This window comes from Hipposideros armiger, unplaced genomic scaffold, assembly GCF_001890085.2.
Source record: "Hipposideros armiger isolate ML-2016 unplaced genomic scaffold, ASM189008v1 scaffold_1419, whole genome shotgun sequence".
In the NCBI taxonomy this organism is placed as follows: Eukaryota; Metazoa; Chordata; class Mammalia; order Chiroptera; family Hipposideridae; genus Hipposideros; species Hipposideros armiger.
This window is the reverse complement of record NW_017732769.1, coordinates 93,582-120,487: the sequence shown is the minus strand read 5'-3', so window position 1 is coordinate 120,487 and position 26,906 is coordinate 93,582. Positions and strand designations below refer to the sequence as shown.

The 26,906-nt window shown below is 38.5% G+C and overlaps 1 protein-coding gene across 4 annotated transcripts in view; it reads left to right on the top strand.

Annotated features, from left to right (window-relative positions):
* The window catches only part of VWC2L (von Willebrand factor C domain containing 2 like), a 174,131-nt gene that overhangs the window by 114,827 nt on the left and 32,398 nt on the right, over nt 1-26,906 (top strand). Inside the window, exon 3 of one of the 4 annotated variants that reach the window (XM_019633852.1) lies at nt 9,362-9,512. The exons of 2 other annotated variants lie outside the window; for them this stretch is intronic. In XM_019633852.1, coding sequence (XP_019489397.1) covers nt 9,362-9,512 — 151 coding nt within the window. Of the gene's footprint in view, nt 1-9,361; nt 9,513-10,720; nt 10,763-26,906 lie in introns of those variants that run through there. One more of the 4 variants, XM_019633855.1, reaches the window with a different exon arrangement.

Here is a 26,906-nt window from a genome sequence, read left to right as displayed (position 1 = left end):
TCCACAACTAGACTGAAGAACAAAACAACAGCAACTTGTCTGTTCCCCTTCCCCCAATTCCCCAGCACTGTTCCCATTCCCCCAATTCCCCAATAAAAATCTTAAAATAAATAAATAAATAAATAAAATTTTAAAAAGTATTAAAAAAAAAAACTCATGTTATATTTGCTCCCTCTTTGTCTGATATGTGTTTTACAGTATCAACCTTTCAGTTTTCTGGTTCTATCCATCCAAGTTATTTCAGTTGTTAAACATTGAAGTTCAAGCACATAATGTCACCTTGACACTAGGAAGAACAGTATCTCCATTTTCTAACATGACTACGCCTGGTTCTGGTAATTTTTTTTTCCAAGTGTTTCTGCCATCTGCAAAATTCTTAGATCTCAGCCACGTTCTGAGAATGTTCCTTCCTTAGTCTGAGTTAGAGCCTAGATTTTCTCATATACAAAAATGAAAGAATTAAGCCCGAAGGACCCCCATGACCGTTTTTTGGCAATAAAATAAAAATTAACTCAATTCTGATTCTAACCTACTTTGTATTCATTCCACACATATTTAGTAAGCACCGCTATGTGCCAGGCACTGTGTTAGGGACTAAGGACAGAGTGGTGAGCGAGCAGCACAGGGTCCCTGTCCACCCCAGAGCCTCGCCCCTAACTTCCCCTCGCCTGAGGGAAACGCTGGTGTTGCATCACTGCTCCTGAAACGCTGCCCTGTTATTGTTTTCTCACTCATGCCCTGGTCTCTTCAAGGGAAAGACTCCACTTTTAACGGCTTATTTAAAAGAATCACATCATTTGACCATCAAACTAAATATATTGTAGACGGTTATTACAGAGTCTTGGCTCAAACAAAGGTTAGAGGAACACAGAAAGATTTTATTTTCAATTCTTTGCTGACAGCTTTAGAGCCAAGGGCACTTTGGCTGACTTTATGCTTTTTAGAAATGCCGAGTACAAGACAAGTCCACCCACTTATTGAGTGATTTGGGTTTAGGAAAGCGTGAAGGCAGGGCGGTCAGGGGAGGCATTCTCTCTTTTGTTTTTTTGTAATTCTAAATAAATAATGAGCTCATTAGTTCTTCATAAGGTCTTTTTACACTGGCTACAAAACGAATTTCATCCTATCTGGTCTGTTTTTCTGCAGGGAAAATTCCTGTCTGGGATTCTTAACTTCTCTACCACATGCTGTTACTATGGGAATTAAATGAGTTACTATATGTAAAGCACTTTGAATAGTGTCCCGTACGTAAGTGCCCAATATACATTGCTATAATTTTTATTTTCTGTAGTTATATCAATATATTTTGTTGCTTAAATATTACTTGATTAGTTCAGAGTATTTTATTTAGCCACAGATAGTATTAATATTTTTAAAAGGCAGTAGCTACTCTGTCTCAGAAAATCTCAATGTAAATTGAAACATTATGGGCGGGAGGGGTAGTCAAATATTAGGAAAAACAGCCATTTCTTATCTAGAGAGTTGGATTTATTTTATACAGATATATAGAGCGATATTAATATTTAGAAACTTGGTTAAAGAGCAAAATGAAGATAGATTAATCCTCCTGCCAACATCTCCCCATCTTTATACAATACTTCTTAGCAGTATTTCGTTTCTTTAGGGTAGAATAAAATAGACGACACAGTTGGGGTCTGAGGCATATAATGGCAAAACTGCAGCCGCTGTAAAAAAAAAAGTAATTATTGATATAAGGACAAAAAATATAAGATTGATAGGTGACTCAAAACTAGCTCTATTCTATCTTGGCCTGGTTTATCATCATAAACCCAATTAGAAGGGACTGTGAGAATTCTGCCTTCTACTGGGCTTCCTTTTCCCGTTGTTTTCTTTCTTCACCAAAACCCACTTACCACACAACAGCCAGCTTGCTCCCCTGCTTATCACCCTCCAATGACTTCTGTGCTTAGAATAAAATGCTTCTCTCAGTCTATAAGGCCCCACATGATACGGCCAGCGGCTGCATCCGCCCCTCGTTTCACATCACTCTTCCCCACCTGAGCTTTTTTTTCTGTTCCTTGAACCAAGACTCTCCTTGCCTCAGAGCCTTTGCACTTGCATTGCTTATGCCTGAGATGTTTATACCTCAAATCATACCTGGCCTGACTGCATCTTACCACCCGAGCTGATAAGAGGTGGTAACTGACATCACTTTCAATAGCATTCCTTGATCACACTACCTAATATAGCCCTCCTACCCATCCTCTCTCTGCTTAAGTCTATCATACCACCAGTTTTATTTTTCTTAAAGTGCCAATATGCATTTGATATTAGCTAATAAGTTAATATTAACACTAAAATTGGTCTAGTTAATTATCTCCATGACACAGATGAAGTCTTCCATATTTACTTATGGAAGAAGGAAAAGTCACCCTTATTTAGTTATTGTTATTGACCTGTAAGTCCCAGCCTTACAATAAACATTAGCTCATTAACTCTTAACATTAATTTTATAGCAATCCCTTGGGTATAGGAATAATAGTAACACAGAGGAAACTGAAGCTCATAATTCATTAGCAAAATATTTCACAGTTTTCAAAGAATGTGCCTGTTTACTCTGGAAGGATCAAGAATTCACAAAGTCATACGATTTTATCATTGAAAGAAAACACAAAAGCCTTAAAACAGCCAGTCATCTAATATTTGAATCCTTCCATGATGTTCCTACCAAGTGGTTTTTTTCCATTAATAAGGAATTCACAACCTCTTAGGGTAACTCTTTCTTCTCTGAAGACTTCTGAATTTTAGAAATCCTTATAAGATGACATGAGACAGGCCTCACAGTAACATCTACCCACTGGTCCTATTTCAATATCTTAAACTCCAGTAGAATAAACCTAATCTCTCTTATACACAACATTGTTTTTAGGGTTTCTGAAGGCAGTTGTAATATCCCCTTAATTTTCCTCTTTTCTGGACTGATAGCTTTAGTTCTTTTAACTATCCTTAATATGCCATTGTTTCAAATTTTCACCAAAGAGCGATCTTCCTAGTTTACACCACTTTCTCTATAGCCGTCTTAGTAGGTGGAGCCCAGAAATGAACACTTTGCCATAGGTAACCGGATCACTGCCAAGACCTGTGCTCATGGTGTCAAAAACCAGACACAAAAACAAAGCATATAAAACACCCTAGAAATTTAATGTGGGGGGAGGGGGGACAAAAGAAAAGAACCTGGTGAGCACTAACCCCATTTTACCCCTAAACTTCCCTCCATCCTCTAATCGTTACTAGTTTCCTTGATTATTTTCTTGCAACTACAATACGTTTAGGATCACTATGATAGAGTCTCTCTCCCTTAATATGTAGAGATAAAAAACCCTACTTGGCTTAAACTACATGAAATTGCCAACATGTGGTTATTTAACCTACAAAAATAGCAATGTCTAAATCAAAATCATAATGACATATCACCTCATATCTGTTGTAATGGCTATCATCAAAAAGACAAGAGAGAAGTGTTGGTGAAGATGTGGAAAAAAGGAAACACTTTTGTACTGTTAATGGGGCTGTAAGCTGGTGCAGCCACTATGGAAAACAATATGAGGGCCCTCAAAAACTAAAAATAAAGCTATCATATGATCTAGCAATTGCATTTCTGGGTCTATATCCAAAGGAAATGAAAAATGGATCTCTAAGAGACATCTGTACTTTCATGTTCATTGAAGCATTATTCAAAATAGCCAAGATACAGAAACAATCTAAGTGTCTGTCAACAGATGAATGGATAAAGATGTGTGTGTGTGTGTGTGTGTGTAATATTACTATTAGCCATGAGAAAAAAGGAAATCCTGCCATTTATGACAATGTAGATTGACCTTGAGGGCATTATGTTAAGTGAAACACATCAGACAAGGAGGAGCAAATGCTGTATATCATTTATATGTGAATCTAAAAATGCCAAACTCAGAAAGAGACCAGGTGATGGTGACCAGGGGTTGGGGGAGTGGGGGTGGGCAGGGAATGGAGAGCTGTTGGTCTGAGGGTACAAACTCTTAGCTGTAAGATGAATAAGTTTTTGACATCTAATGTACAGCATGAAGATATAGTCAACAATGCTGTAATATATTCTTGAAAGTTGCTAAGAGAGTAGATCTTAAATGTTCTCACTACAAAAGAGAAATGGTAATTCTGTGAGGTGATGGCAGTGTTAGCTAAAGCTACAGTGCTAATCATTTTGCAATACATAAGTTTATCAAGTCAGCACATTGTGTCCCTTAAACTTACATAATGTTATATGTCACTTGTATCTCTACAAAGCTGGAAAAAAATAGCAATTTCTTAGGGCTTGACCCAATATATCAGGTATATATAAACAAAATACACTATCAACATTGTTCATGTGAAGAGATTAGTTAATGGAGAGTCAGTGACTTGTCTAACACAAGCTAGATACAGAAATGAGAAAACCAGGATCGGATCTGAAGCCAGGCTCCTGATGTAAGGCTCTTGTCACCTATCACATGAACTCTACCCAAGTGCAACCTTTGTGACTCCTAGAGAAGAAGTAAATGTGTTATATCACGAGGCAGATTCTAACACCTTCTCTGTGTTAAAAATATAGAAACAGAATTTCAGAGAAGTTTATTAACTTGGCCAAAATCACAAATCAAGGAGCTGGGAATTTGAACATGGGGTGCCCTGACTCCAGGGTAAGGCACTCTTAGCCAGTGACTCAGTTTCTATATTTTCTGGTTTTGTGGGGGTTACTGAAATTTTTGTTCTAACTTGAAAAAGTAAATGGAAACTTAATGATCAAAATTTGTTTTCTCATTTAATGTATTTTTTTACATTTTTACATTTCTTCTTACAAGTATACAAGAATGCATATTGGTTTTACATCTTTAGGGAGCCTAAACCATGGAGACAATTTGGAAAAGCTTGAGAGGCAAAAACACTTGTACCAACACCATTGCCAGGTTTTGTTGCATTGCAGTTTTAAATCTAAATTATAAAGCTTTCCTGTAAATTGGGTTCATAGGGAAAGTGCTGAGTCATTTTCATTATTGCTTTGATTCTACACAGGGGTATCACAATAATGTTTGAGGAAGTCAAACAGTTACTATTTCTTTTTTTTTCTTTTTTAATTTGCATCTCAGATCGATGAAATTATCAAATCATGTATTGCATCTGTTAAAGTGATTCATGCTTAAGCTCAGATGTTTGAGAGCTTCATCTTCCATCTTCTATCAGGTGATGGGCTGGCAGTTCCAGAAGCCTCCATCATAAAGTCCTATAATTCAGTAGATTCAATAGCATCCTAAGTTTAAAATCACAAGCTTCCTCCAAACTGGTGGTTCTTCAGATCTCACAGCAGCAGCAGCAGCTGAAGTAGCAATAACCATGTCAAAGTCATGAGAATTATAGTAGTTCAGAGAATAACTTACCATGCAGAGAAAAAAATAAAATTACTCTGTACTTAGGTCTCCATTTTCTTTGCAAAGTACTTTTAAAATGAATTTATGCCAAATGGGGCTCAAGCCAAACCTTCTCTCCTTCACAGCTCGCCTTTCCTTAGTTAAAATGTAGACATGATGACAGCACCACCATTTCCATAGCATGGTGGTGAATGGGTCACAAAGATAGCCTTTTATTCCACAAGGAGGGATAGTTCATGCCAGAAGCAGACGGGGTTGAGTTCAGCTGTGAGTGATGGCAGAGTTCTCACTTTCTAATATGAGCTATTGATCCTCATTTAGTCATTTGTTTACAATGCACATGAGGTAACATTTATCTCTGCTTCAATGCCATGGCAGCTGATCCCTTATTATAAACACCTTCTTAGCCCCGATAAAGCTGGAGAGATGGGCAGACCTGGCCACCTACTCCTGACTCAAGGACTTACAACTACCTGTGTGATTAAAGACATGAGCCACTTGGGGAATCAGGAGATGAAGCTTTCAAGTGGTGAGAGGATAAAGAAAGAGATTAGTGATCAAAACCAATTTCAGCCAGTTATACATGATGCGTGCAAGTTCTGAAAATAAATTGATTGCACAAGTAACTGGTTATATCTGTTCCCATCCCATAGCAAGTTAATGAGGTAGATATACATAAAATGTATGCACACTCATGAGTAAAACTCATTACTAAAACAATATCAACATGGCAACCATACAAAATGGAGACTTCAAAATCTCTAAACCTTTGCTTAAACTGCCATGTTAACTTTGTGTTTTAGTTAGTGGCATTGGTAATCGTGCTAGGGTGAGTAAGCAGAAAAGAAAAATACAGAAACATCTATAATAGGGGTGATTTAATGTTGCCTCCCACTCAGCAATTTTAATGCTTCCCAAATCTACAATATTTCTGTTTTCATTCTTACATGAATTTTACTGTGTTTGGGCATTGGTCTTGCTACTTTTCCATCAACTCAATAAGATTGAAAAGGAAAGTGGTTACCCCCCAGGGACCATCCAACCAGTACCTCCAAAAATTTTGAATTGTGTTAGGATCACAGAAAGCATAAAAAATGCCAACAATGGAGAACCAGCAAGGTAGCTAGCAGTCCCTGTATAACCAGCATATATCCACAGAGCTTTCCACGTGGAAACACATTCTGATTGCGTATGGACTAGGTTAGTCAGGACAAATATTTCTGCTGAGGATGTGAAGAAACACTGCCAAATAATTATTACTTGGAAGTAACAAATGCCTTTCAGATCAAGTTGTTTTTTCCTTCGTATGCTATTCCTTCTTTCAAACGTATAGAAGAATAGGTAATTCATTCTGGCACAGTGGAAACATGTGGAAATAAAAGAAGCAACTTTGCATTTTCTCTGTATTGGAATATTAGGTCTATTCTGCAGGAAATCAACTTTCCTGAGAGTAAAGTGTTTTGTTTTTCAGGGAAGGTGAACTTTTCAGCGGCTAGATAGATGTCAAGCAAAGCCATTTCTTAAGTGGGCTCTTTGCAGAAGTGGCTGGCTTCACATTAAGGCAGAGTCAGAGCTAAGTGGCCCATAGGACATTACAACTAAAACATTTCTCATGTGATTGACTGTCCGGAGGAGAGCCTGCCTAAAAACATGACTGTCAAAGGAAGCTACCGACATCCTACTTTCTAACTGAAACAGAACAGGTTTGAACACAACAGGTTCAGGGTCCCAGAGTTATCTTAGCTACCAGATTTTACAGGGTGAGTAGAAAAGAAAACTTTAGTAACATATCCAATTGCGCTGCTATAGTATTTCCACTCACACACTAATTTTGTATTTCTTCAATTCATAGTCTCAACTTTCATCCAAAAGGAGCTATCCCATAATACTTGCTATTTCTCTGTATATTCAGAAATACTATGGGAATAAAAAGAAGTTTACGTACATCCCTGGGAATTTCCAGAAAGCAGGGTTATAGACCCTGAGATCACAAAATGCAAAGATAGCCTTGGAAATAGGAAACAAGACCAGTGATACTAAAAATCTCCTCTGTGACTCAACAGAACCCACTCCTGATCACAACCAGATGCCTACACAGCATCTGGTACTTAGTGGGGCAGCAATGGAGAGCTGGGAGTCACAGTAAGGGAAGTAATAATATTAAGAGCATTATCATCATTACTTTGGATTCTAGATATAAAAACTGGTAATAAAACCTGATTTCTTGCTTTGCTCACATGGATATTACTGAGGTAAGAATGTGCTTTTTTTATATAAATGTACTATGAAGAAAGTTAATAACTCACTTAATTGGAGCCACACTAAGAAGCAGCACATAAGCTTTTTGAGTAGCCTTCTCACGGATATAAAAGGCCAAACTCCCACCTTTTCTCTCAATAGTTTAATATAATTTGTATTATTGTGTTGAAACGTCTTTTTAATTCATTTCCACTCTGTTGGGCCCAAAATTAGGAGATAAGAGAAAAGGCTAATATGGCTTCATTTTTACCTCCATTGTAATTTTGCAGGCTTTTACAAAACGATCAAGCTTTGTGTGTGTGTGTGTGTGTGTGTGTGTGTGTGTGTGTGTGTGTTGTTGTTGTTGTATATTTTGTTTTAAAGTCACCTATTGATGAACATAAAAAGCTGACAATGGCAACTTTAGTTATTTGGTGGTTTCAACTAAGTGGGAATGGCAGATGGGGTGGGAAGCGAGAGGCAAAGCTCATTTCACACAGCAGTGCACAAACTTGAGACGTTCTCCCACCTGAGTCTTTGTCACCTGCAACTGGATAAGAAAAGCCAGAGGGAACGCCATTAACACATGAGGCTGGGCTGGGGATACAGATGCCAGAGCCAGTGACCTTGTGCTAGGGGGTAGACCCCTGGTAGGCTGAGATCTGCACTCATGTTCATGAACCCCCCACCTTCCGACCCCATCAACCCAAATACTTTCTCATACATATAACAACTTCCAAAGACATGACTCCTTTCATAGCATGAAACCCAGGAAAGCCTACAACCTCTCCAAGTGAGTAGAATCAAATTCTGCCTGCATCGATGCATCTGATTTACAGCCCTGCTCACAATTACCTGACAAACCACTTAAACCTGTCATGCTCCAGTTTCTTTTGCAACCCAGAAACACAGTAATGTTCAAAATCTTCCTCGTGGGATTATTGTGAACAGTAATTACACACATGCACACACATGCGCACACACAAGTATAGGTGTATTAAAACACGTTAGCTTTATATCAGGTGCTCTAGCAATACGTAAAGATAAAATCAGAATAAGTGAATCAGCCTGCAGCTTCAGCAGGTCTGCTATCTACACGAGGTCGCTAGTACTAAATGGCACGACTTAGAATAGTCTTCCCAGATCTCTATCTACCCTCTGGCGCCACTGCTGACTTGCTCTGTGTAGCACCCAACTTTGGATTCTATCTGCCTCGACATTCACCCTTAAAAAAATGTAAAGTGACATGCTTTCTTGCAGGTCTAAGGAGGGGGCGGGAAAAGCTAAGGTATTTTATAACTATTATTTTAAAAAAAAAACAAATAACAGACAGGATCCATCCCTCAAATACACGTTTGTTAATTCTATCCACATAAATGCCAATTCAGCCCAAGAGTAAAATCACAGGAAATTCTCTGACTTAAGGGAGGTGCCTATTAACAGTCACAGGCATGTTCCTAGTTTTAGCCAGCCAAGTGAAGAACAGGAGGTTTTAGGGAATGCCTGGGACTTTGCCCTGAGTGATTTGTGTGTGGCTTCTATAAATTAAACTGTTGGGGTTATCTATGGATAACGGCAGGCAGAGTTTAGCCATAAACCTCCCAAGTAACTGTGACTTCCTAAGCCCCTTCTCTAACCAATATTTCTAAACTGTTTTCCTTGACTCACTGCCAATAAAATGGATGGAACGCTTTCAATTCTCTCTTTTTCTTTCTTGGTCATAGCTTCAGAACCCTAGCGCTGCTTTGATTCCCTTCAGTGGCAGATATTGGTGGCTGGAATCAAGGGCCAGGCCCCAGAAAAGTTTCACAGAGGGGACATACATAGGGCCAAATTGGACCCTCCGATTCACACCGTGTATCTCTGAGATGTGTGGTAAGTGTCCGAGGTACTGATAACACTGCAGCCAAGATGGTATGATAGAGCCAACACACCGTGCTCACACTGTTGAAAAGCCTCACACCAATCGGGCTGCAATGCATACTGCTCAGGTCATTAGTCTCCTGGGCGCTATGCATTTTAATTGCACATGCTGCAATTAAAAATCAGAATTAAAAAAATAAGTGATTGCATCCACTGTGTTTCCAGGTCATTGTCTATTATCTCTGCATTCTTTGACAAAAACATTTAAGAATCAGAATTGTAATATGGATGGAGTATTAGGGACTGTTTTCAAGTACCTTGTACTTGAAGAGAGGGAAACGCATCACCACCGATGAGAAAGCAATGGCTGGGGTACTGGCTGCACAACTTTAACAGGCGCCATTTATTCAGATCTCAATGTGAACAGTGTCCACTGGAGTTGTGCAATGAAGAAATCCTGCAAGGTCCCAGATATCCCTAGGTAAATCTTCCTAAAGAAAAACTGACTCAAATAAATTAGAAATGTCTATCTAAGAGATATAAGTTCCAGTTCTTCTGCTCTTGGGGTCTGACTTTTCTCATTGTAAACAAGGTTCCCGTGAGATCATCTCTAGTATCAACCCTAGCTCTTAAGCTCTGTAATTCTGAGTTAAGGCCAATTAATAAGCATCAAGTGATAGGACTGATGCAACTGTTCCCTGCTTTCAATCAGCAATTTGTGACTAGTGCCGTATTAGTGGAAACAAGAAGAAATTCCACATAATCCCCAGTTGCTTTGAAGGAGGCCTTTGGACTGTCTGACCAGTTTAGTTTCTTTCACAACTAATAAAAATATTGCACACGCAAAAAAAGAAAGACAGAATAGAATCATAAAGAAAGGAAAGTTGCATTAAATCAATATAGGCAGTATTTCAAAAATGATTTTATGAGCTTTGTTTTCTTCAAGCTGGAAACATACTCTTTGCGCTAAATAATGAAGTTTGTTTTAAATCAAACACAAACAAAGCAACATCCTTGACTTGGGGTTGTGCTATAAATATACATATTTGAAAACAATGTTTCTACAATGTTTTCTCAAACCATCTTTTACTTATCACCAGCCAAATTCTTTATTGAGCTTTACGTTCTGTCATTTGATTTATGATAGTAGTAAATATGCTGAAGATGCCTTGTTGAGTGTGTGACACTGCTCATGTCCCTCTCCACTCCTCTGGTCCAAGGTTCTCATACTAGATGGTGAGTCCCCTGTATCTACACTGGCCTCCTGAAACGGGAGCTGCGATTGGCTTCCTGATGAGAAACACCAGGTTTGTTCCATGCAAACAGATTTAGCAAACACTTTAAAGACTAGCAATCCAAGTGGCACTATGATTGCTTATAAGCCACAAGCTTTTGTGTTAGAAATATAAACAGAAGGGTGATTCTGAAAACTGTGTAAGTTATCCCAATTTCAAACACTAGGGGCTGGGCTAAGAGGCTGACTCAGGCTGGATACCCTACATGGTATTGGGCTCAATTAGATAAATGGAGTTTTACAATAGAATTTAACAAAATTATGATAGAAATTCAAAAACAAGGTGCAAAAACAAACACACACAGATACACACACACACACACACACACACAGACACACACAACATTCTATACCTGGGGACATCTGAGACAGAAAAGAGACCGTACAAAGTGAATAACATACTTTTTTTTCTAAAAGAGAATGGGCATGCGTTGTCTCAGCCTCTCGGGCTTTCTCTCCAAGGTGAAGCTTCACACTGAGCTGTCTTCCTGGGCATTTAAATGTTCTTCACCAGATGGAAAAAGTCAAGAACCACATGATTTCACTCACATGCAGGATCTAAAACTGAAAGCAAGAAACGAACAAGACAAACAAACAAACTCATAGATACAGAAAGCAGTATGGTGGTTACCAGAGGTAAAGGGGGAGGGGAGGGAGGTAGAAAAGGGTAGGGGGGAGTCAAATATTATATATGATGACAGAAGGAGATTAGACTTTGGGTGGCGAACACACGATGCAATATGCAGATGATGCAGTATAGAACTGTCCATTTGCAACCTATATAATTTAATTAACCAATGTCCCTCCCAGAAATTTAATACAATAAAACTTAAGACAATTTTAACTACAAAAAACAAATAAACAAAAATAGATACATAAATAAATATGTATGTATCCTTTACTGGTAGATGGGAAGAGATGTGGTTCTGCTAACTTTATTCTCATCTGTCTACTATTCCACTATACTGTGAGTCCCCTGAGGACGTACTTTTGTTCACCTTGGAGTCCCAGTGGCTATCATCTGGCATGGCACATAGTAAATGCTCAGTAAACATTTGTTCAACTACTGAATAAAAGAATTATTTTTTTCTTTCTTTCTTTCTTTATCATGACAAATGTCAAACACATTTATTGAGTATCTGCCAGAAGTTCTTCCTGGCACATAGCAGTACTCGATAAATGTGTATGTAAATCGTAGTGCAATTTCAATTGAAGATCAGCTTCTAGGGTGAGAAAAAAAGCTTAGATGAACTTGAACTCAGTCCTTAGACAAGCAGTCCCTTCTGTGTTCCCCGTGGGCACTGTGAGGAGTAAACTCCATGGCCTTGGCTACTTACTAGTGTTAGGAGACTGCCTCCCCTGGCCAGTACCTACTTAATCCACTATGGAAAATTTGATGCTTTAGTGACATCCAGTGAAGCTAAAAACTTAACATTTGTGGGTAAAAAAAAGAAAAAAATAGAAATTAAGATTTACCCTTTCTTTTGTAGGAAAAAACGATAGATAAATGATGATAGATAGATAGATGATAGATAGACAGATAGATAGATGATAGATATAGATAGATAAATAGATAGATGATCGATAGATAGGTAGATAGATAGATAGATAATAGGTAGATAGATAGCTTCCTTTACCTTTTCTTCTAGAACAGAAATTATTAGCATTGTTCTTATGATTTACCTTCACTGCCTCTAGAGAGTTTTCTAAAAATATACATCTGCTCTCTTCACCCCAGGCTTAAAATATTCCCAAATGCCTTCCGCATAAAGTCTAGGTTCACAATATGACTTACTGAAAGCTTGATGATCTGGGCCTCTGCTTATTCTGAAAGCTTATGCCCTAGCACTCTTCTCAATAGTAACCACTACTACCCCCAAATAAGTCTGTAATACACATTTCTTTCTACCTCTTGTCCTCTCTATATGATAATGTCCCTCTCTCCCCTCCCCACAAAATCATATCTTACACACACACACACACCCTTCACCAGGCTAACTTCTATTCATCCTTTTAATTAGCTCAGGAATCATTCTTCCAAAAAGACTTACAAATCCTCATCCATCACTCCCTCCTATACTCTGGGTTGGGTGTCCCTCTTAGATAAAACCTGTACTATCTTAGCTCATTTGTCTACTCACCCCTTCCTCAATAATCTATAAGTCTTGGAAGGCAGGGCCTGAGTCTTAATGTCTTTGGATCCCTCGCATCCAGTATCATGCTTATCATTATAGTCAAAACAATAAAAATTAATAAAATAAATAAACAAATGGATCCATGCTCTTTTTTTAAAAAAAAATATTATTTGTTTATACTTCTTCCCAATAGAGTCTGCATGGATTACTTATTGAACCTATTAACTCAATGCATAAAACCAAACAAAGCAACCAGGGACGAGCAGATTGCAGATGGGTTGGTCGTAGACTGTTTTTGGTGGACTTGCTATGGATAAGAATTTAAACTGGAAACTGAGTAAATATATACGTTATCGTGCATGCTCATTGCACCCACCCCAAGAAGTTTTCTCCTTCTCCAGTCTCCTTTTTAGGTCATGTGTATTCTTATTGCCATTTTTCATAAGAGTGCTGTGGGAGATGGGATGGTTTTGCTTGGAACTGGATTGTGAGAAGACATGACAAAGTGTCAAGCATATATCCCAGTGTCTGCATGGCTGTGGCAGACAACATAAGAAACTAAGAAACAGACTGAGGGCCGGCTGAGTGGCTCAGTTGGTTAAGAGCTCGCTCAACAGTGCAAGTTCTGAGGAACAGTGGTTCGAGTCCCGGCCCGAGCTGAGCTGCCGCTGAGCTGCCAACAGGTGGCAGGATGACTCAGCTAAAAGAAAAAAAAAAAAAAAAAGAAAAGAAACAGACTGAGCACTATTCACTCACAACTGCTTAATGGCTCTTCCTGGACTATGAATTTACTAATTTGCTGGCATACTTGGGAGCTGTTGTCACTAGAAAATATCACTCTGATTAGAAATACCCATAGACAGCCCTCTGTACTCTACAGGTGAGCACAGTCAGCTTCATGCATGAGTAGAGAGACAGTGAGATGCTCAGCCTATTTTATGCAAGGTAAATGAACACTACCATGTTACCAATTTCTCTGACTCACTCAATTCCACAAAAAGTGATCAAGCTAGTAACTTGGTGGCTTCATGTGCTGCAGGTGAGGACATACTCCAAATGAAAATGCAAAAGGATCCTTAGAGTTCATTGTCAGTATAATATATAATTTAGTGTAACACTATACTCTTACTTAAAGAAAGGTGTGCTAATGGAATGTTTTCTCTACCTTCTCCCAAGTGCATTTATAAAACATTTTACTTCCCGCTACCTTAATTTTGATAGTCTGCTTTATCAACTTTAAGTTACTTAAGAGCTAGAAGTGGTTAAGTGGATAAATGCAGGGTCACATCTGTCAAATTCCTCAGTTATCTGAGAGAGGAATTAGCTGTCTAGCCTATTTGCACAACTCACATTAAGATTTCCATTGGGGAAAAGCCCTCATAATTTTTAAACTGAGCACTTTTAAATTGCATCTATACATCTTCCTTGCATGAATGGATATCTGGCTTCATATCTAGCGATGCTTGCTACAATGCCTCCTCATAAAATTAAGCAACTGTACAATCAATTAAACTTTTTCAAAGGCAGCATGACGGGGCTCTCCTTGGATGCCACACTGTGACTGATTTGTTTAGGGACTACTCTGCTTGACTAAGAATGATAACAAACACTCGATAACATTGCAAAGGAAATGTAAATCAACTCAGAGGAGCAACAAAGCATAACCCACTTGGCATCAAGAGAAACTATTTATTCCCTGAATGTGTTCAATTCAATCACAGAAAAATTTATAAAATTATTTTGGTAGCCCTTAACAAAAATTTCATTCCAGTTTCCAAAATTTGCCACAATCAAAATGCAAATGCAAAATAAGTGCAGTTATTAGTTCACTGTTAGTAAAGTTGTCACTGCTAGCTGAAATCTTTGTGTGTACCTTGTATTAATTAGAAAAAAAGATCAATAAGAATGAAAGAGATCTTTTAGTTCCATTACTATCTGACTACTTATTATTCTGAATCATTAAACTGAGAACTTAAAATTTCCATATTTATCAAATTTTGTTAGTGAATAACAAAGTTATCTTGACCTTGCTTAGTAGCTAATCTAAGTGGAGAGTTTTCTTTGTATTCTGTGTTTTCTTAATGTGCTGCTGTTTTTTGATAGGCAACTTGTAATTAGATTGCGTAAACTTTTTACAGCTAATATTTTAGCAAAGATACCCTCTTTCGTGAAACAGACTGTTTATCTTCTGTTAAAATAAATTACAATTTTTAAGCATCACTGATATTGGAAAACAATGTGTATTATACAAGTTAATTAAAACAGTTTAGATTTCACCTCTAAAATAGTTTTTTAAAGTGAAAAGATTAATTTTGATCTTGGGTATACTTTAAGTGATGCATGAGGTTTGTTTGTGTGTGTTTTGCATTGGTAAAATTCACGGGGAAACTTAAAACATATCAGATAAATTAGCTAAAGGAACTAAGTATAAAATTTAGAAACTACTACTTTTGATTCATCCTTCTCAAGTAAACCTAGTTGGGACTGAGTATACCTGAAAGTGTTCATATCTGTTTGGTGAGAGGCCCATGTGAAATAGTGGATAACCTAATGTTTTTTGAATGTTTGTTTATTGAATAATATCTAGATTGGCTAAGGATACCATACAAGCCTTTTGTACTGGAAAACTTGGTTGGAAAAAAATGTCAGAAAGAAGATAATAGATTATACCAACAAAAGCAATATTTAACTTTCACTGGGCATTTACTAGAATCTTTATGTGCATTATCTCTTGAATCGTCACAATAACCTATGAGCAGAACACCCCATTTTACAACTGAGGACACTGAAGCTCTAAGAAGTGAGATAACTCAGGCAAGGTCCTACAGGTAGCAAATTTGGGACCAAGACCCAGGTCCAAGCAATGTGACTCAATGTGACTCCAGGGTCCCCACTGGGAATCCCAATGCAATGCTCTCTAAAGAGAAAATACTATCCCAGAGAAGATAGTTCTCCTTGTATATGGTAGACATATGTTGGAAAGCTGGTATCTTTAACTCATGTATAACCAACATCTGTATCTGGATGGGAGACATTTATTTCCAAAGCTTGTTTTTCAGTGCTAATGAACATTACATCCTCACTAAGATTTCCATGAGAAAAATGCAGCCCTCATCCGAGTTAGAAGGATCCCAGAGAAATTAATTTGCTTCCTAAGAAATGTATGATAAAAAGCAGGCAGCTTTTCTTCTAGAATGCCTCACATCTGTAAACAATACATTGAAAAGCAAAAGGAAAGAGACTTGGCATGGATTTTATGATGATGTAACACATGCCCCCAATGGTGTCAAAACGTGCTCTCCTTCACCAAACACTGACTAGAGTGGGACCAAAGCCTTTCTGTAGGCAACACAGGAAAAAAACCGCCAATAAACCTCCCTCCGCCCATGTATTTCCCTTTTTTTTGCCCTGGTATCTCTAAATTTAGCTTTTCCTTTCCCATCGCAGGTGGCCTTTTTTTTTTTCTTTCTTTGAAACACACTAGTTAGATGATAATAAGGGAGGGATAAAATCACAAAAGATTGGTACTATGGGTAGTAAAATTCTTTTTTTTTCTTCACATTGGGTTCTCAGAAAAGTAGTGATGTATTTTTTCTATGTTTTTCGTTGCAAAAATGCATCATGACTTTTCTGACAACCCAATACAATCCATAAATGCTTAGCTCAAAGGGGTGGGATGCTATGTAAGATAATACCTGGGCTGGGTTGGAGAGCAACATATCCTCTGTTCTCCCATCACCTGTCAAGGTCATTTGGCTCTTTATATAGTTTATTCTTCATCCCTTTTAATTCCCTCATTTTGTTTTCAGTCTTGGTACACCCTGAAAAGGAAAACAAAACCCAAAATGGTTTCTTCTTTGACTTCTCCTTGTTCTCTGAGTGACATTTAGCTATTTCCATATATCAAGCTGAACAACCCAGGCATATGTCCTTCTGTTAATCTGAGAGCTCCTTATCCCATCTCCATTATAGCTGCCTGTTTGTTCCATGTAGTCTTGATTCATTGATTTTGCATGCTCCTGGCATAGAATAGGAATTCTAACAACATTTATCAAAGAAATATTTGAATAAACTTGCAATTTATAATGAAAAATGAGCTTGGGAAGACTTTTCTGGGAAACGCATGGATAAAAATGGCAGCATGCACAGTGGTGAAGACCTTGAGCTTTGGGGCCAGGTAGTCTTCATTTTGCATCCTTGCTTTATCACACATTGGCTGGGGCCTTGGGCAAGTCACTCAACCCCACCGGACCTCAGTTTCCCCATCTCTAAAATGGGGACAATTAGCATGTACCACGGTCAGCTCTGTGCCTGACACCAGGCAAATACACAAGAATAGCATTTATTGATTGATTTATTTATTCATTCATTCATTCATTTATTTTTGGTGGTAAGCAGTTAATGCATTTGCACTCATATTATGGAGATTTTAATATGTCTTTGAATCTGATATATTCTAGGTGAATTTTAGAATAGCATTAGAGTAAGCACTGTTTTTTGGTTTTTGGGGTTTTTTTTCCTCCTGAGATAAAAGTGTTAAATCTAATTAAGGATAATAACAAATAGCAAACAGAAAAAAAGTCAGCTGCAAAAGAGTTGCGTAGGTGTTTTATTTTGCTCAGGTGGGAGAGGACATTCATTATGGGATAGGTTTGGCTCCCTGGGTAAAGGTAATACTGATGACTTGGCGTTAGTGGCTTCTCCTCATTTTAGGGGGCTCTTGCCAGTGGATTATTAACAGTGCCCCTTCCGCTTGTTCTTGTGTGCAGTGCAGTAAAATTTAGGGAAAACAAGCTGTGACCACTGGGGACGATTTGCATCTGATCATTTATACACAACCCACCCAGCTCCCAGGCAGCTTGGAAAATTCCATAAACACCTCCCAAACTGCGGGATCGTAATCCCTCCCAGGTGCCTGGTGCCAGCAGCTGTTATGCCTGTCTGGGGACCAGCATTGCCAATCGCCTTTGCGTCTTCCATGCTTGCCGCATCAGTGAGCAATCATTGCTGCTGACAAGGCTTTGATGATCCGTCCTAACACAGAGGTGGGAGCAAAGTTGAAGTGACTGAAAACTTCTCCCGCTGCGTCCTGACATCGTTCAGAAATGTGCCGTTAATTCAAACTACAGATGGCTGGTGTTAGAGGTGCCAGGGCCGACGGAGTCTTTATTTTAGCAAGTGTCCACCATGCAGTGACAGGGGCACCCTAGGCAAGCAAAAATCAGTGCAGGTACCCATCAAAACAAGCTGCCTGCATCTTATTATCCACCTGGTGTGTCTCTCCTGTACCCTTTCCAATCTTTCAACCTTCATACTCTTTCTGCCTTTGTTACTCCAGGAATGGATGCATCCCAGGGGTGATTATGGCTAATGGCTGTACAATTTTCATACACTTTCATCCAAGACATATTTATATAAACCTTCCCATTACTGAAATGTGTGCACAATTTAGAAATGACGTGCCACCTTGAGGTTCATTCACTCAGCAAGCCTTCATTCCACTCCCAGCCTGTGTTAGGTTGTCATTGTATCACCTTTTCTTTGCAAGTTTCTGATAGTTGTCATTGAAAAATCTAAACCATGCTCATAAAATGACTTGTATCTGAAAGAATGTAGTGCTCGGCTTGCATCAGTATTTCTGGCAGTCATTCAGTAGTAACAGCAATCTAGTTAGTAACAGCTAGTATTAGGTTAATATGAGAAGTTGCGTTCCAACTTAGAATACAAGAAGACTCCTCCCATAGAAACACACTCCTGCCCTTTCTTCAGAATTCTTTTTTTAAAGATTTTATTGGAGAATTGGGGAAAGGAACAGCGTTGGGGAATCGAGGAAGGGGAACTGACAAGCTGCTGTCCTTTTTTGTTCTCAGTCTAGTTGTGGAGGACGTCGCTTCACTGGTCCATGTTGGTATTATTTATCATTGTGCTCTTCCCAAGTGAGGCAGATGGGTCACCGGCCATTGGACAGCCACTCAAGACGGTTCACGGTGGCTCACGCCAGCTGCCGGACACACACGGTAGCTTATGGCAGCCCACTGCAGCAGCATTGCAGCCCATACTCCTGCCGGTGACTTATGGCAGCCCAGCTCCAGGTGGAGCTGCTGTTCACCATCTTAGCTGTAGAGGACGCAACGTCACTGGCCCATGTGGGATCTGACCCGGCAGCCCTGCTGCTCAGAGCTCACACTCCCAAGCCAGATCTTAACCAACGAGCCACTCAGCCGACCCCAGAATTCTTAAAAAAAGGTTGAATAGGAATGATTTCATTCAGATGTGTTCAAACATAACTTTCAACCTCACCAAACTGTAATTCATTTTTGAGGCCACTCAGTCCTTGAGAGCGTTTACCTTTAAAGATATTTGATTTAACTATATAAAACGTATCGATAATAGCAGTGATTTCACATGGATGTGATTCAGTTCAATAGAAATTATAAGGAAAAGCTAATTCTATTCTACAATTTAAAAAGATAATCGAGCTAACCTAATTGACAGCATCAGGTCCTTCCCTTCACATATCATAAACCACATTATTTTTTTGAAGATAGTTATCAAATATAATAGTCAATGAAAATTATTTGTCTTATCCACAGTACATTCCAGAAACACCAACTTGTTCCCAGAACGTATAGGTTATCCAAATATGCTGACCAAAGAAAGCAAGAGAAATAAAAGACAGAAAGGAAAATAAAAATGGTTGGCAATCTCTCTCAGCTTAATTGAATAAACAAGGGAATTCTAAATGGTGTCCTGTTTGCCCTCTCAAAGCCAAACTGGTTTGGCTGATTCTAAAGTGCTAAGTGATTCCTACAGGGCATTAGGGAGTTCTGGCTTTTGGCCAGATCCGCCAAATGGCTTTGCTTTCACTATGCTGCTGGGTACGGGGAAACCTGAAGTCCTTATGATGCACCTAGAAGTGTGATTATTTGCCAACATCATGACTATAGAAATGAGAAGAATACCATATTGCTCTGCAAGTTACAGGAATATTTTCTCACTTATTATTTGACTTGATAATCTTCTACCCTTATGAGGATGAAACTACAGGTATGATATTGCTATCCCCATCTAAAAAATGAGGATTTGAGATTTAGAAAGATCATACAGCTGAAAAAAAAAGACACAGAACCGAAACTAGAACCCCGGCTTCTGATTCAGGTCCTTTGCTTTGTGCTTGTTAAGGGAGACGAGGGAGGGACTCCAGGTCTGGACAGTCAAACCTAGAATGTAGAATAATCTGGGACATGTATCTGTACAGGCACAGAGGAGTAGCCTCCGAGTTGCTGATCCAGTTTTAGCTAGAACCCAATGCTATGAGAAGATCTGATCTGTAAAGCCTTCAAGAAGGTAGCAATTGGCCATTGGCAGGTAGCCAGTTGGCACTACTGACCCCAGCTGGTCAACACAGCACCTCTGGTTGGCCCCTCTGCGACTTGGAAGTTTCATAGGCCTGGCAGTCTCCCAGGAAACTCCCCTACACCTGGGTGTCTTTCCCAGGATATTCCAGCCTAAGACTGCTGCACTTGAGACTTGCTGATACTACACCCCATCCTCATGGTAGGATGAAGACTCTCAAGCCAAGACTTGGTAATGAAACAGGTCATTGAATAATGGTGACTGGTGCATGGGATTTGGAATTGACCTTGGGCAAGTCTCTTAACCTCTCTGAGTGCCAATCTTTTCATCTATAATGGGAGACACTGCTATCTTTTCAAATTTGTTGAGATTACAAAAAGTTAATGGGTTAATTTCTTATATTGTTCTATGGATTAGACACTAACCTACGCCCTATAAAAACCCTTTGTGGTGAGTAATATTATTATCTAATTTGAAGATAAGAAAACTACAGCATAGAGGATTTAAGTAATTTGGCCAACAGTATGTAGTTAGTAAGTAGTAAAAATGAGATTTGAATCTAGGCTCCCAAATGTATTATGCTATGCTGCTTCCCAATTATCCTGAATTTTCACATACTCCATATCATTTAATCTGCAGTCTTTTATTTTTGCTAATTTGGATAACAGGGTCTAAAATGCCCAAACTCCCAAGTATTTGTCACTAAGTGCATCTTCTAGCAATTATAGGGTAACAGCTATAAAGAGTATATGATATCTATAGAACCATGATTATGTTACTCCTTTGCTTTTATCTTCTATTTTATTATCCTTCAAAGTCCGTCTGGGAAGTTGAATTATCTGTAGAAAGTTATTTTGTAAAGATTAAGTAGAAAAAAATCTACCAGGTACTTTAGTATCATTGGCATGTACTATATCCTTGTATCCCCTCACTTTGAAAGCTGTTGCGATTAATTGCTCACCTTTAAGTAATATCTCTGCCAACATACTGACTAGCAATTCTAGCCAAGCTGTTGTAGAAAATATAGAATGATCCATGGAAGTTGCCTTTTGAATTAATGACATAAATTATTTTTAATCAAGTATCACAACAGCACGTAATCATTGTAAGGGGTGTGTTTTAAGCAAGTCATCATTTTGCTCAAGACACAAAAGGTATCTGTGACAGTAACACTAAGTCTAAACAAGTATATAACATCTCCCATGAAATAAAATGTTTTTTAAAAATATGATATTTCTAATGTTTCAGAGCTGACAGAAACCTAAGGAAAGGTATTGATGTCTCTCCTGAAAAAAAGTTTATCTCTGCATCCATTTTATAAACCTTTTTATTGATTTAAACCAAATTAAAAATGTGGTTTAAAAAGCTTTTTGGTGGGACTATAAGAAAAATCAAGAAATTCCATAAACGTCTTCGGTGACCATGTTCCAAGAATCTAAGCAAAGACAACTGTGACATCTCACTGGTCCCCACTACACGACTTTAAGGAAATGCCTGATTTTCCTTACTCCCCATATCCTGAAGGAAAATAAAAGAAAATCCATGAAATTATGTAATCATTCAGCATCAACTGTTTTGACTTCTTTTTTTACACTGGATCTAACAAAAATAACTGAAGGAATGATCACCAAAAGTAATTTATTCTCTTCCTGGAAGACATTTTTATATTTACCTTCTTATCACCTCCATCTCCAGCCCTGCTCATTAACTCCTGGATTTGATTTGCAGTCCCCAGCCTCAGCACGAATATAAGCATGCTTGGGTTTGAGTGGGGGCAGTCATTTGTATAAACAAAGTGGATAACAACCCTAGCATAGATCTAGGAAATTAACTGCCCCTAAAACTGTCTAGTGAGCCAAGCCTGAATGATTTCTGCTTCCTCATAGTGTGGAATCTTTCATTTCCTCTTATGGTTAAGCCCATTTACTAAGCAGTGAGAAAGAATTGCTGTGGCATTTGGCACAAGCTGCCAAGATGTGCAAAACTTCAGTTTGATTACCATATGTTCATTGTGTTAATTTTCTTTCAGCCAAATGCTCCCTAGATCTTGTTTGCTATCTGTTTTAGCTTCTCCGAGATTCTCCCGAATTCTAATGTTTTTCTTCCTTTCTCAATAATGCTGTAGCGGGGAGCATGGAAAAGCTCTGTTTTATTCTCAAAATGGCCACAGTAGGAGCAATATTGCACTTCTATGGCAGTTGTGCTCATTGCCAATGATTGTTGGTTTCATAAAAATGAAGTGGAATGTTCAGAGGCAGGCCAAGTAATTATTGCAAATATCAGATTTTTAACAGCAACAGAAAAGTGCACGCATCCTTCAGAAACCTTGTCATATGGTTTATATTATAATGTTTGCATATTTGAAACGAATGTCATTCTTCCATCCCTGAAATTCCAGGTTTTATAAACATCATTTTTAGCAAACATCGAGAACACTGAATGTCACAAAACATGTAAGTGGCTGAGTGAGAAGGGTCCTTGTTGGTATTGTTGGCATGTTCAAGTGATTCGGTGCCCAAACCAAGTGTCACAGGGGGAATCCCAAGGAGGAGGATGCCCTAATTTCAACACCAGAGGCAAACATACTGTCAGCAGTACTGTTGAATCAATGCTACAATGATTTGTTGGAATCCTACTACACACTGCTGAGTGCCTTTGTGGTGTTCGAAGTTCAGCGTGAAAATGGGCATGTACATAAACACCCCTCTATGCCAGATTGCATAGGAGAAACTCAGAGCACAGAGAAGCACAGGCCCTAAGGGGAGGATGGCCAGCTCAAACTGGAGGTATTCTTCAGGATCTAAAGTCCCCCTTGAATGCCACCATACATCTAGCAGTGAGCAGAGGGCTTGGGTAAATGCTAGGAAAAACAAATAGGACACAGCGTTATATCCTCAAACTTTTGAGTTTACACCTTCCTAAAATCCTTGAATCCATCCTACATCTAAAGCAAGGATGTTTAGAAGCCAACATAGAACAAAAGAGATAGGTATTGATGAATACAGCCTGCAGTGGACTAGAAAAAGTTTTACATACAACCTAGGGCAAGATAAAATTTACTAGAGCTGGAGCCATAGGAGATATTTAAACACTTTTCACCAAGTGATCTGTGATTATCAACATCTGTGTTCCTGGTGCTTATGAAAAATAAATGCTACGATTCATTTTTTAATGATAAATATTGGCCTCCACATGAACGTTACTGGGGAGTAAGAAGATAATTGAGCACCACTTGCTGAAGACCATCACAGAACAAAACTCAGCAAACTTCTATCTAGCTTTCTTTAAGGAAAAGCACATTCTCTAAGTACCTGGTTTCAGTGGAAAACAGTCTTGCCAAGACCTCATTAGTTTTCAGTTTAGAATGACCATTCTCCCATGCTAACCATTGGAAGCCAATCCTTTTCCTGAAAAAAAAATTACAGTGCATAGTATACAGTAGGCACTAAGCAGAACTTTTTGGGTAAATCCATGAATACATGAAGACCTTCCTGTTCTGTATGCATGAGTTTTTATTTCTTCTTCCAGCATTTTCCATTGATTTAGATTTCACACTGAATTGCACCAGTTCATGTAAATTTTGCTTTCTTCAAATGTCTTCTCAATTTGGAGGCCATGCCACTGTAATTCTAGGGCTGTCACTACGTCTACAAAAATCACATGACTCATGGATGTTTTCCTTTCTGGGGCTCTTCACCAGTAGCATCACTAGCAGAACAGTTAGTCACTTATGCTACTCAGAGCTCTTGTTAGTTCTGCTGAGCTATGTGACTCACCATCTCTTCTTGTGTTGTGGGTGCTCCATCACTGCTTGTCAACACAAAGCATGCAATTTATAAGCTTAAAACATTTATGACAATATTCTCTAGGATCTGCATGGGCATTTAAAAACAAATGTGTTGGCAGAGATGATGTACTTTTGATTTCTGAAAAAATGAATAGTACAAGCCAGGACTTACAATTTATAAATAAATTTTCATGTTTTCCCTGCAGGATATAAACACTCAAAAACGCTGCCTACAAATTCAAATCTGAGCAGGGAATTCAACCAAATCCAATGGATTGTGGTACAATTCTGAGAGCATGAAAGAATCCTTAATTTCTTTTTAGTACATAAAGCAGCTAAGGGTAGACCACAAATCTTTCAGTCAAATCCAACCAAGTTGTTAACATAATTTGTCAGGTGGCTACCATGATAACAAGTATTTTGACCTTTTGTGTTTAGGCTTATTAGCCTTCTGTGTTTGGACCAAATCCTTAACCTTCCAGAGATTGTTTTTAAGAGCAATAATAACAGCATTTTAATCAATATATAGTTTGAAATTATTTTAAAATCCATTGGGAAATTCTACCATGTCTAAACTTACCCTTCCTGCTTTAGCATCATCCATAAATTGATTCAAGCCGATAACTTCTCTAACAAATTACCACAAGCTCACTGGATTAAAATAAGATAAATTTATTCTTATACAGTTCTGCAGGTCAGAAGTAAAAAATCCAGGTGTAGGCTGGGCTGCTGCTTTCCTTCCGGAGGCTTCAAGGGAGAATCTATTTCCTTGAATTCCCTAGCTTCTGAAGACCACTGGCAGTATTTGTTTCATGACCCCTTTCTCTCATCACTCCAAGCTCTCACTTTCAGTGTCACATTTCCTACTGCTGACACTTATCCTTCTGCCTTCCTCTCATAAGGGCTCTTGTGATTACATTGGACTGCCCAGATAATCCATGATAATCTCCCCATCTCAAACTCTAACTTTCTCACTTCTGCAAACTCTCTTTGGCCATGGAAGGTTAACATATTCACAGGCTCCAGGGATTCAGATGTGGACATTTTAGGGAGGTCATTATACCACAGGTAAGTATACCAAAGAGGATACAAAAAGTGTGGCTCCTTTTATTTAAGACATTATTTACCCCTTTAAAGCATTGAAGAATCATGGATGGAAAGAAACAATTAGCACAACATTAAGTTATGCTACTGCAAATAGACTATATTAAGAAGTTGGCCTAACCATATATTTATGTTATAACAGGTTGAGATCTGAGTAGAATTCAAGGATGCATTTCTTGGATCTTCTATCCTGATTCCTAAGCATACCATCCTTGATGCCCTTTTTATTGCCCTATCTAGATGGCTCTGCTAAGGCTCAGAGACAAACTCTGAGCTGGATCAAAGACTTGACTTCCTAACATCTTTCACAATCACTCTGCAAACTTTCTGATGCAAAGAAGAGACAACCCAGATATGTTTAAAAAGTGCCTAGCTCAGTGTTTAGAACCAACTTTTTGGCTTGAAAGATTTTGGCTTGAAAATCTGCATGTGAAATGCAAGGGTTGCACAAATCCTCTTTATTGCTCAAATGCTCCAGAAAGTACAATCCCTAGGGCTGTGCAGTGCCATTTGGAATAAAAATGAGCATCATATGAAAACTTGGATATATCTAAAGGTCAGTGGAATTTCAACCAGATGCTTTGCATCCCCACCACAGCGCTGGCAGTAGGAGTGGTTTATAAATTCCACCTTGGGGAAATAAATGTAAATATTTTTAATAACATCTTCCATTTCAACCTTGGCTCTTCTTTAAAGTTCAAAATGCAGTCTCACATTCATTTTTTCCTAATGTATTCAACCAAGGTTTATGACTATAAGTAAAATATTTTTAAATGTCTAAAGTTGAACTCATCACTTCCCACCCTTCACATATCATCACCAACCCCCTTTCTCTTCCCTGAACTTGTTGGTTCTTCTCTGTCCGGCTCAGTGAATGGCATTACCTGTGTTACCCAATCCAGAAACCAGAGACAAGGCATGGGCTTCTTCCCCTGCCTCATTCCCTACAGCCAATGTCATTAAAGCATACCTTGTACGAAATGGGAATTTTCCTGTCCGGACCCAAAGTTAGGCCTTCCTTCAGATTCTCATCTCCCTCATATGGACAATCATGATGGTTTTGTAATTCACATCCTTGCTTTTCATCTTGCGCACCTCTGTTCAGTCTTCACACTTTAGACAGAGTGAGATTTCAGAAACTTTAATATCGTATCACTCACTTTCCTACTTTAAACTTTTCAGTGGCTCCTCATTTTAGAAGTTAAAATCCAAACATCTAATTTTGGTACAAAAGGCCTGTCATAATCTTCCACCAACCTTCTTTCTAGCATAATCTATTTCATTTCTGAACCCTGTGTTTCAACTACAAAACCTCCCCTTTTTGTCCATCCCTACAACAAAAATTAGCCAGGCAGCTCCTGTTGTTTAAGATTTTACAATCTCTTAGAAGGGATAAAACTGTTGAACCATATTTATATATTTATATGGTGTCATAGGAAGGAACAAAGTGCTTGGAGGTTTAAAAGTTAAAGAAAGAAAATTTTGGGGGAGATAAGTGTAGCATTCATAACATACCTCAAGTACACATTTTACAAATGGTTATAAAGAAAACAAAGAGTATGCAAGGTAGGAAAGAATATCATTCTGATCTTTTAAAGTCCTCAGTCAGATTTTACAAGTCCTCTTATTCTCATTGAAAGAACTAAGATGCTGTAGTAGATTTTATAATGAGGAAGCTATCTTACTGGGAAGTGTCAGTGCCTGGAATAGTTCAGACTCTAGTTGGATAC